Genomic DNA, 12,541 nt, shown 5'->3' with positions numbered 1-12,541 from the left:
ATTACATTAAGTCAAACAATTTATTTTCATTTTGGTAATTTCTTGATTTGTTCACCTTTGGAGATATTTGCTTTCTTTAATTCTCTCTAACAATGAAAAGCAGACTACCTTTTTTTTCTATTTACCACTGTAGCTGATATAATGTCTCACAGCTTCTTAGTCACACCCCCTGTCATTTTTGCTTTAGGATCTGATGCCTCATGAATAAATGGTATAAGTTTTTGGGCAGCATTATATACAACTTTTGAAGTAGACATAGCCTTTCTCAAAATTTGGGGTTTAAGTATTCTTTTGAGGCTTCAACTGTATTATGTAGCCAGAATGATTTTGAGGGAAAAAAAATCTGGAGTTGAGAAAGATTTCCCTATTAATGGCTAAAATATTAAAAAGTTTGTGGTTGTTTGGTTTTTTTTTTTTTTTTGAGGAGGGGAAGTCTCTACATGTCTTACATCTAACCAGAATAACGAATAACAAATTGACCCAAATGTCTTCCATTTCACTCAGTGAATAAAACAAAAGGTAGATATGAGAAAGGTACTGTATCACTTGATCTGTTCTCCTTCCAGAACACCTGTGAAAGACTCTTTCATATCCCATCCTGCAAAAACAGTGGGAAAACCCTCCCAACAGCTATGAAAGATAAGTCAGGCCTCCTTTCCCATGAGAATAAAATGGCAATTACCTAGTCTTGTTCTAAAAGTATGAAAAAGCCTTTGTGCAACTGGATAAAGGATCTCATGTCTACAGCTTAACAAAAGTAAGTTCTGATACTCAGCAAACTAAAAATTCTGTTGTATATTAAAAATAAATATTTGAACAAATCAAACCATAAAAGAATGGTAAAACCCACGAAAAATATTACAATCTAGCATGACAGGCAAATCATTCTTATAGCCTCCAGCCAAGCAAAAATAATGTTTATATACTGCTTGCAAAATTTCTCATATAACTTGTTAGCGGCTCTGCATAGACTGGAGTATGTCAGTTGATATAAGCAGAACAGCTCTTATGCCATTTAAGACAGAAACGCCAGAGGTCTGATCCGGTACACATAACAGACTTCACCCATATCTTCTTAAGACAGAATCCCAGAACAAAGTGAAAATGCAAAGTTTATAAAACAGTAGTATCATATTCAGTTATAAAGACTGTTGACACGGAACCTTCCCCGAATATGTGGTGGCATAATTTTGCCTTGATCATCGTCTACTACTTCTACCATGCCCTGGGCAAGTGTAAACCACGATTTGTCATTGATGCTGTCACAACCTAAACATACAGGCACAAAATAGGTTTGTCTCTGCCAAACAGCAGTATTAATAAACATGATTTTAGGTTTTTATCAGGTAGTCTGAACCATTCCCCATCTGTAAGCTAAGGAAAAAGAATCATCAGTTCAAACATTCAGCAATCTTAGCAGGACAACTTACTCTTAAGTTTCTAATGATCACAGTAGATTTCCTCAAGCAGGATACAAAAAAAACCACTCCACAAGAAACAAGGCTGTTGCCAACACTCTGTGTAAGAGGTAGTTTTTCCTTGCACAACCTAGTGCATCCTCTTTCAGTCATTAAAGGATCTCAGTAGAACTTCACATTAAGCCCTTAGAGATACACATTACAGTAACCACTGGCTTAAAACTCAGATTTGAATTAGTCCCAAAAATGCAAAGGTTTTTCACTCCAGCAGGCAGCAAAGCAGAAGTGGACACCCTTCCACATGAGAAGAACTTGGACAAGAATCCCCTAATCTACCCATAGAAATAAAACACATACAGGTTGAAAATTGTCTGTAAATCCAAATCAATCCAGAAGGTTTTTTTGGTCTGCTTTTTCAAAAAGTTTCATGAATACTATGCAGACAGAGGCACACAGTTTTAACACTGAACATTTTAATCATATAATTTGTTTTTTTTCTAAGTAATTCAGGGGACAGAGCTCAGAAAATTTGGAAAACTGCATGTAAGGAAGAAAATCCAAAACACAACAACTAAATGCAAAATGTAAGGGAGTTAGCAGTGCTGAAATAGTAAGGAATAAAAAGCTTAGATGCTGTTTTCTATGCTTTTAAGCTTGTATTTGAACAAAGTGAACACTAGCAGAGCACACAAACTGATCTGCTGCTTATTTGTGGCACTTGGGGAAATAACTAATGACTTACTAACTACATTGAACATTTTCAATTTGCAATCAGTGTAGTCTGTTTCTGGACATGCTACCACCCTCTTCCAGGAGACAGGACAGAGTGATGAAATAAAGGATAGTTTCTGACCAAAGTCTTTTAAAATGACAATGGGAAAGATATAAGAGGAAAAAAAAAAAATACTCTTGGTTACTTCAGAATGCAGTTATTTCCCATATCCAGTCTATAGTATTTTCCTTGCTCACCTTTGTATGAATTTCTTCCTTCCTCGTACTTTTGTATGTCATCTCTATCCTAACTCCCATGAGCCTCCCACAGATCTTACACAATAGTGTCCCATAGGAAAAGGAGAGCTTTCATCAATGAGAGAAAAGCATATAATTAGCTCCAGGGGTTTCTAATGAACTCACACTCAGCCTACCTTCTCTGATTGCTTCCTTTTAGTGATCCTCTAGTCACTCCCACTAGACATACACCATGTTAATTGCACAGCAGTTCCAGCTTCCTGATACCATCAGCAGTTCCAACAAACAAATGAATCAACTTCCTGCTTCCCTTATATCACCAATCTCACAATTGCAATTCGTTCCTCTACTGCCACCTCACTGGTCATCCTACCCCTACCACCATCATCTACAGCTCCTCTTCCTTCCACACCCAGCAACCTGCTTCAACATCCAACTCAAAGCAATATTTTTTTCCCCTCCCAATTTCTTGCCAGTCATTTACTTCCCTAATCTCCTAGGCTTCTCAACTTACTGACAAGTTTTGACATTTTCCTCTTGATGACACTTAAAAAAGGAGGATTGCTGAGACTATTAAACAGAGGAGACCACCTACCTTAAGCTGTTCTTTGTCACCGTAATGGAATCTATCCTACTCCCCACAGAGCCTAGAGGCTTTCCAAGAGGGAATCAGGAAGGGATTAACTTTTGACTGTTCTTTAGGGTACACTGAAGCATAGCCAAAGCAGTGTTCCTATCTGTAATTCAAGGGGACATTCTGATAGGAAGCAGACATGGTTTTGAGGAAAATCCAGACAGCATACAGGTTCTCCAAGAAATTCAGTAAGGGGAACCTGTCACTAGACAGCAGCAAACTAGTTTCAAGAACTTTGCCTAGAAAAGAGGACATGAAGTGATACCTTTGTATCAGGAGGACCCTTTGCTCTGTGGGGTACCTTTTATTTATATACTTAACCTAATGTGAATTTCATATACACATATACTCCCTCTTCCTCGCTTTAAGGGCTACGTAATTTATACTTTGAGCTCTTTGGAGTAAGAGGATTTTTAGCATGTACCTAACTGGAACACAGTACACTGGGACTCTGAAGCTCAACTGATGACCCAAAACACTACTAGAATTCAAAAAGCATAAAGAAAATACTGACTACTATTTTACCATTCATCTGTATAACAACTATCCCAACACCCAGACTTGCTGGAGTCTCCAAGAAATTTAGTATAGACATCTATCTCCTGAGTCTAAAACCTATGGTGGAGAAAGAAACTTTCAACCTAGAGCTCAGCAATTTTCTCAACTTCTTCAGGCAGCTACTGATTAATATTTCATTTTTTGCTTGCAAAAGAAGAAGCCCTTAGAACTGTTCTTGGTGTTAAGTACTTTCAAAATCTATCAATCTTCATTATTCTTTCATAGTTTTTTTATTAATGCTATAGCACTGAGTATATGCTTAGATTAAACCTTTCAGAACATTAATTAAAAAGAATATAGCAATATTGAACTTCATCAGTATATCCTCTTTTTATTGAGAGCAGGTGGCTGTCATAATATAATAGCACAGCTATTTAAGTAAACTTAGCACTGTAGACTAGATGACATCATCAGACATTTCATTGGAACCTGCCTCATTACATTATACTTGAACCAGACATCACCATAATCAGAAATGGTCTAGGTCATAAAACAGAACATGAAGGTTATATCGACTAAAGAAAGTTATACTCACAGCTAGCATTTCTGTAGAGAAGAAAAGGTTCATGGAGCTGAAATTCCAAATCTTTATTTACTGGTTCAACCAGGTTGTGCATGTTCAGACGATTCACTATCGTAAAACCATGATAAGGAGAAGCTGACCTATTGTTTCAATTCAAACAAAAGCAAGGATTAATACCTTGATCAAACACATACAATTTTCTGAAACAGAGTTAGGAATTAATCTTCAAATCTCCATTGCTTTATTAGGTGAAGCTTTAGCAGTCCTGAAGCTCTAATAGTTGTTCTTCTATGCCATTTCTTGGCATACCAACTAATTTCAATTTAAAACTACGCTTACCTCAAAGTAGGATTAGGATTAACATTACAGTTCTACACTGCTAAACTGCTGAATCAAAGATACGCCTCAAAAAAAAAAAAAATCTATTAAAAAAACCTAGGGCAGGTCCAGGATTAAAATGCAAGTGTATTCAATACTTCACATAAGATAGTTTTGAGGCATTTTAGAATCTTTTATTAGAGGAGAAAAAACAAACCACTTATACGGCAATATTTACCTTACTGTAAATAGGTATGACAATAAAAAAAGCTGGTAGCTTAAATAACATGAAATACACTTAGAGGAGAACCACAAGCAGTAATTTCTTCCTAAAAGGAGACTCTTAAAGACTTAACCCAGTGTCCTCAAAGTAGATATTAAATTATTCAGAACTGTATTGCTTAGTGAAACAATTTTTATTATCCAGATTTTTGCTAGACACCAAGTAGAAAAAAGAAAACATCAAGCAAGCAAGCACTGGAAGTTCAAGAGCGTTTTAGATCCGTTTTCTCTTGCTGCATGAATGTCACATCAGCATACTCAGCTGTGCCTGTAAGCAGTCACATAATCAACACAGCAACGTGATTAAGGCAGGGTAAAAATCAGATATAATTAGCTAGTAAATGTTAAGTTTTCCGTAACAATGTGGCCACCTGTACTGAATGATCAATAGCACAATCTGTCAAGAGCTTCTAAGGAAGGGGCAAACAATGCTCACCATCATAAGTTAGTCTTTTAATGCGCCTAACAGAACTTCTTTGAAATAATCAGCTAGTCACACAGAAACTTTTTGCTTGGTTTTTTGGTTTTCTGTTTGGTCGGCTTTCTTACACTAAGTATTACCAAGCTTGGAGCTAAAGTAGACAGGAACTGGTTACTAGTATCCCTTCACAGTGCCAGGATAAAATATTGTAATGACCTAGTCTGTAACAGTCTGTTTCAGGATGGGTTAAGTCTGCATCATTTATATTTCTTACATTCAACAGAATGTTATTTCATTGTTATATTTTTGATTTGTGTGTAATTTAAAACTTAAATTCATGATTGGTTTTATGCACCGGTTCTCCCTCCCACTCCTTTTCTCATCCTATATAATCGGAAATGTCTTTCATGGTTTTGGTGAGGAAATCAAGTAGTCCCCAAAACTATACACTAGCAGATCTCCAGCTTTTAAGCAACTTTGTCCACTTACAAAAATTTCTGCTGTTTCCTGATACTGCATTAGAACAGATTATTTAATTTGTCATCTGTATTGTTGTCATAATCAACCTTATGGATTTTAGGAGACAAAGGAAGACTCAGCATTTAACAAACTCAATACGTTAACAAACGCTATTGTGTTAACAAATAAGTTCAATAAACTAGGGTTTTGTGTGGATACACATGCAGCATTCATCAATTATGATTTTTCAGCAGTACTTTTAAGTGCTTTTTCAGAGTTATTCACCTATGTGCAGAGTTTATTAGTTTCAAATGAGTACACAGACATTAACAGCTGGACAAATAAGTAATTATGAGTTTACTGGATGCATTAAATCCAGTATGAAAGCTACACATGAAGCCATCTGAGGTTTGTTTTCTTAAGGAAGGAAGATAACACACACACACACACACCCCAAAATAAAACCTTACCTTTTGTATACAAATAAGGTCCCTTCTATGTCGGTTTTCTCCTACAAAAGACAGCAATTGCATTTAAGGGATAAGCTTGTTCACACAGTTACGTAGCTTTTGTATACATCTTATTTACAGAGATTTACAATACCCTTATCTTTCCATAAGATTTGACACCATAGGACTAAAAATATGATGTCTTATTTTCAGAAACTACCTATTTTTTCTCAGTAAGACTAGGAAATTAAACACAATTCCAGAAGATTTTGTTTATGCTATCAATCTGATGTGATATACAATATTCTACAACCTTCCTATGCTAAGCCTGACAGGTCAAAGCTGAACACCTTCCTCACAACTCCTTATTTTAAATATGGACTACAGTCCATTAGTCTGCAAATATCAGATAGGTTACTCAAAGTACAGCAATAACAGCACAGCCAACAAGACAACAATACAACTATGGATCACAGCTCTGGTTCATACTTCAGTCTTCAAAGTAACCTCTACCATGTGCTTGTCACCCACAAGCACAGAAAGCTGTGTGCAGCTCCAGTGCTGCATACGACAATATGAAGTTCCTCGTATTTCCATTTTTATAGTTTTGTGATAAAACTGGCAGTCAAGCAAAAACTGCATTTTAATGCAACGACGAACACTACCATTTTTCAAATCCCACTCTTCCTGAACGAGGGCTCTGTTCAACACGCATGAGCAACGACCACAAATTACAATTAAAAAAAAAAAAAGTCAACGCAGCAATGGCCACCAAGAGCAAAAGAAACCTCGAGCCCACAGCTGCTTCGGCCACAGTCACCCCGAGCAGGTGAAAGGCGCCGAGCCGTGGCTCCCCGCCCGCGAGCAGAGGCTTCCCTCTCCTCCCCTCGGGCACCAGCGCCCTTCGGGGTCGACGCCTCCGCGGGGGGAAGGCACCCGAACCCCAAACTTCCCCTTGGGCGACAGCAGCCCCCGCCGGGGCGCCGGGCCCGGCGGCTGCTGCGGGGAGGGCACGGGCGACCGGAGCCCCGGCACCGCCACGGCCGGAGGCCGCGAACGCCCCGCCTGGGGCCGCGCCGCCGCCCCCCCGGCCCGCGCGTGGGGAGAGCCAGGCCCGCTCCTCCGCACTTACCCACTCGTTGGCCTTCGGGCTGAAGCTGTAGAGCGCTACCTGCCCGGTCACGTCGGCGATGCTGGTGATGTAGGGGTCGTGCTGCTGCAGGGCTGCCAGGCTGATCTCCTGCCCCGCTCTGCTCGCCGACTCCATCTTGGATCCCGGCAGCCACTCGCGGGGGAGGGCAAGAAGCCGCCGCGCGGTGTCACCGGCGCACCCGTCCCCGCCGCCGGCCGGAACGCCAAGCCCCGCGCCTGCCGTTCCGCCCGGCGGTTAGCGCCCCCGCCCCGCGCTGCGCCGCCGCAGCCGCTGGCCCCGCCAGCCCGGAGCAGCGAGGCCGTTCCCGCCCCCTCGGCACCCGGAGCCCCCCTCCCCAGGCCCGCGGGCTCCCCCCTCCCCCACCTCGCAGCTCCCGTGCCCGAGGCCTTGCTGAGCCGTGGGGCGTTGGCGGTGCCCCACGGCCCTGGGGTTTGGGCAGCCCCCGGCCCCTGCCGACACGCGTGGCCCAGGGCTGTGGGTCCACGTTCACGCACCACCGCCGCAGAGGGCTTAGTGGCATTGTGGCACGGGGTCAGCCACAGGCCAGCGGCTGGGCAGAAAACCGGCTTCACGGGGCTGGACCTGACGCGTGGCAGCCGGGCTGTGGCGGGTCCCCCTGTGCCGCCTGCCGTGGGCGGCTGCGGTGCCTGGGCCTCCACCGGCGCCAGGTTGGGCCAGGCTCCTGTGCCGGAGCTGGCACAGCTGAGCGATGGCCTCCACGCTCCCGTGCTGCCAAGTGTCCAAAGACACCGAGCGTTGCCATACCCTGCCAAGCAGAGAGCTGTGCTCCCTCCCTGCCGCCTCCCCTCTCACCTGGCTGGAGCTCCATCCAGGAGGTTTCTGTCAGACATGTCGCTCAGGCCCAGCTCACGCAATGCTGTGAGGAAAGGACTTTCTAGTCCTTCGTTAGAGAAGGGATCCTGTCAGCCCCCCTACCCAGCTCCGTGCCCTGTGCTTAGGCCCCCTGAGCACGTTGTATGAGATTTTCAGTTGACTTCGGAGTTGTCTCTCCACATACGGACATGTCATGAAGACGTGGACACGTCATGACATGTCATGTGGACATGTTGCATTCGTTTCAATGCAACAGATTAAGCTAAAGGTCTGTGTATTGTTTACACTGCAAGAGGTCATTATTTTTATTGTTATTATTTATTTACTGACATTAGTAATACAAAGGTTTCTGAGTTTACTGCAGGCTGGCATATGAAGTGTGATGAGCTGGGTCACAGGCTGGAGGAATTATCTTCCAGTACTTTGGGGGTGATGCTGTTTGTTCACGTGTTCGTCATTATCTGGTATCCGAATATTTCACAGTCTGCGGTGGGATATGGAATTTTCAATATTTTTAAATAATTTTAGAATTAAAGACTTTATTTTTCCTAGGTATAGTAAACATACCAAGTGTCCTATGTAGTACATATTTAAGTTTGCTGGAACAAGTACAAGGTAACATTCAGTGCACTGAGCTTTGTTCCTGCAATTTTTTTAATCATTAGTGGATTTTAGGAACAGGAAAATGTAGAATATTTATTAGGACCAAGGCATGAATGATTTCCAAGATAAGATCACTGAGATTCAGCTATCTTTGTAGCTTTCTGTGCAATCTGACAGGAAAAAACAGGGTGGTAAATTTCTAAATAAAACCATGTTTGTGCAAGCTTCTGACCTTTCTGAGAATGTAAAGAATTTCCGCTAAGCTCTGTATTACCACAGGTCATGTTCTTCTCCATGACAGGTGGACATACTTCTGATTTTAATACAGCTTTACAGTATAATCGTCTCCTGCAATGGCAGACATTTAATGCACACGCTATAAGCAAGGATCCAGCAGTTGTGTGGTTCCATAAAAGCCTTTCTGACAAGCAGTGGCAATATCAAGTTCCAGTATAATATGATTTTTTAAATTATAAAAGTAAAGCTTATTGGAGAGAACATTAATTTACCTGTTTTGATGTCAAACAGTTCTAGTATAAAGTAAGAAGACATTTCTTAGAAAAAAATGTAATCTGGACACAAAACTCCTGTGTACTTCATCCCAGTAACTCACCCCTGAATCCCAAGACCTAAGCATCATTAAAAAAAAAAAAAAAAAAAAAAAATCATACAGAATGCCTTAGAGCTCCATAAATCTTCCATCCCCTTCTAATGGTTTTACCACAGGAGGGCCCAATCTAATCCATAAAATCTGGGTTTTCACTGGTTCTGTTAGTAAAGTACATAAAACTATTTCCGTCAAGGGCAAACAATGACACTTACTATGATGTAAAAAATATTTTGATGTAAAATGTCTAGTTATTATTCAAGAACACTCTATATAGGAAAAGATAGTATGAGGAAGTTAAAGTTTGAAAACAATCTTTTATGAAGAGACAAACAACATTCTAAGGGCTTAAATAAAACAGAAAGAAAATGACAAAAACTTTTTTAAGAGCTGGTTTTAAATGGCATCTTAAACTTCTGCACCAAAACACTTCTTTCTGCAAGATTACTGTAAAGCAAAGGTATCTTTCAAAGTAAAAAACTTATTGGCAAAGGACAGCCTTCTGCTGTGTGAGATCTTCTCAAGTGTGAAAACTCCTTGGCTTCATCTTGAATTAAAAGTGAAACATCAGGAGCATTGATAAAAAAACAGAAGCAGTGGTTTCTGGTTATGGATTGTTTTCCTCTTTCATCTGCTAATTCCAGTTCTGCATTTTAGTGAATTTATTCTCCCTGCCCTTCTTCACTGTTCTTGCCTTGGAATAAAATCTTTTATATCAGAAATGAGTCATATGGCCTGCCATCTGCTTCCTCAACCTTGAAGTACACCAAAGTATATAGTATACTTAGACTCAAGCTGTGACCTCAGCGTAAACTGAAATGTTAGTTGTATCCATTCAGGCTTGTTCTGTGATTATTGTATATTGCAAATCTCTTTGTCCTCCCTTGAAGCTATGCAGCAGTTGCTGCTGGGGAAATGTTCGTCTATCGCTCCCTGTTCCTGATTCTTGTGCTGAACCAGGCAGAAGTGGGATGATGTACATAATGCCCTTTTGATGTTTTCTCTGAGTGGAACAGATTCCATTTGTGTTTCAATAAATGAAGAGAACGTTATGTTCTATATTTCAGTTATTCAGCTGAGTTTTTATAGGACAGGATATGATGATTTATTACCCTAAGTACTATTATCTACTTGATATATGTTAATATTAAGGTAGGTGAAATAATAAAGACCCTCTTTTATACCTTCAGTTGCTTGTGACAGCATGGCTGGGTCTCTCCATTGATGTCTGCTCTGCTGTTTGCAGTTATGTTATACAAACTCTTTTTCTGGCCCCTGTTTTTCACACAGCAGATTACTTATGTATTCCCTAAGCTCATTTGGGCTGCAGTCACTCCTTTCAGACTTCATACAGAAAAAGTCTTTTTCAGTCTGCAGCCCCTTGTTTTTCCCTTGTTAGCTGAATATCATCAGGAAAGAATATATTGCTGCTGTTAAGATGATGGAGGAGTGCAGTAAGCATTCCCAGTCAGTGCATTTTCCGTTATTACTAAAAGCTGAATTAGAGTCCAGTGGAGTCCAGCAAAGCTGAGTGACTCATAGAGCTCATATTCTATCTTTGCTGTTTTCCACTTGAAGCAATTGTCAGAAGTTTCTGGTTTCATGAGATATTTTGCAAATGACACACTTTTTATTGGTTTGCTTACAGATGTTTTTCTCTGAATTGTAATAGCAGGCAATTCTTGGGCTATTGATTAGTAATTGCATTGTTATCTGCACCTTAAATTTCAGTGATAATGGCTGTTATTCTACAGATTGTTTATTTGGGCTTAGTCCTAGCTAGGGCAAATTGTCCTGATGATAACTTCCTTAATCAATAATTTAATGACCTTTATTTTGCATTTTAATTCTCTGAGCAAGCCTGCAAATGTTTAGCCTTTTTTATGAGATGCAAATGTCTCTCTTATTTTAAAGTGGTTAAAACAACAAGGGGGGTGTGTGCTAGAATTTTTCAAGGGTTGCCATTTTATTTCACAGGAGGCATTACTTGAGCATTTTTATTTGTTATTATTTATTACAGTGTTTACTTCAGTTGTATTCTTTGCTCTACTGTGAATGCACATTTGATCTTTGCTATTGGTGAGTCTGACAGTTCCTGATACTCAGTCTCCTTACTATACCTCAGTGTACAAATAGTTCTACCTGCAGTGATTCTCCAAGCTGATAAAGGATAACTGAAAACTGCTACAGTTGGAGATTATGACCCATCTCTTTGTAAAGGAGATTTGTAAAAATCTCACCTTTTGAGGATTAACACAGAAATGGCCTTGCATGCTACTGAACAGCAGTTTATACCATATTTATGTACCTAAAGAAAAGTTACCTTTCCTGGCAATTATTCTGCTCCTTAGGATTGCCGGGTGAATCACAAGCCTTTTATAGGTCTTCCAACTTGCAGTATGGTCTTGCTGCACTAATGCTGCATCCACAGGTACCTTATTGCATATTCATGGTGACAGATATTTATTTTTAGCTGTGAAAAATCTTTTTCCACATTTAGAGGAAAGTTTTCTAAATTGTTACACATTATAGTGCTATAGGGCAGCAAAATTTTTCCTTTTTACCTGAGAGTATTTAAAATTTGGATACTCTGCAGTATCTGTTGGTCACCAAATCAGTTTCCTTTTCTCCTTCTTCCCCTGGCTACAAAACTAAACTTGTTAAAACACTTGCTGATTTTCATCAGAATAAAATACCACCAGATGTACAACTAATGCCCTTTCCTTGGAATTTTAGTAATTAATTCCATGATAAATTTGTCAATTCATAACGTCCTGCTTGAGTGATACACTCCGGGGAAAAAGCTAGAGGAATGGCAAAAGAATTAGAGCGCATGCCTTGCAAGAGAAAACAAAAGAAATTGTTATGTTGCTGGGTCAAAAGAAAGAGAAAATTAAAAATAGAACATGGCAGTTTACACATTTGATATGTAAAAGGTTATTACAGAAATCAGTTCTCCACAGTTAGGGGCAAAACGACAAAATGAAATCAGGTTAATGTACAGCAAAAATAATTAGGCTGGATCCTAACAATCCAGATCAGTAGGAATTGTTAAGCAATATAACAAGTCACTGAAGGATGTTATGGTGTCTCCCTCACCATTGTTTTTTAGGATCAGATGATACAATATCTGTCAGGGATGATCTTTGCATACTTGTTCTTACCTCTGTCCATGACCTTTTAGTTAAGTATTCCATTTTGATATTGTATCATTTCTCTCCCACCTTTCTCAGGAGAGCAGTACCCCTTCACTTCTGCCAAGTCAATTGTTTAAGTCAGAATTATGAAATAAACCAACCATGTGTTTCTACAG

At 40.2% G+C, this 12,541-nt stretch overlaps 1 protein-coding gene across 1 annotated transcript in view; it reads right to left on the bottom strand.

Moving 5' to 3' along the window:
* Nucleotides 1-7,341, bottom strand: part of DCP1A (decapping mRNA 1A) — a 39,052-nt gene extending 31,711 nt beyond the window's left edge. The window contains exons 1-3 of the mRNA XM_082322088.1: nt 7,164-7,341; nt 6,053-6,093; nt 4,115-4,242 (exon numbers count right to left, since the gene is read on the bottom strand). Of these exons, the coding sequence (XP_082178214.1) occupies nt 4,115-4,242; nt 6,053-6,093; nt 7,164-7,298 (304 nt within the window). The 5' untranslated portion in view covers nt 7,299-7,341. The remainder of the gene's footprint in view (nt 1-4,114; nt 4,243-6,052; nt 6,094-7,163) is intronic.
* Between the last annotated feature and the right edge of the window lie 5,200 nt (nt 7,342-12,541).

This window comes from Platalea leucorodia (genome assembly GCF_965183815.1).
Source record: "Platalea leucorodia genome assembly, chromosome: 9".
Taxonomy (NCBI): domain Eukaryota; kingdom Metazoa; phylum Chordata; class Aves; order Pelecaniformes; family Threskiornithidae; genus Platalea; species Platalea leucorodia.
The sequence above is the reverse complement of the archived record's forward strand: the minus strand, read 5'-3'. Positions and strand labels throughout refer to the sequence as shown.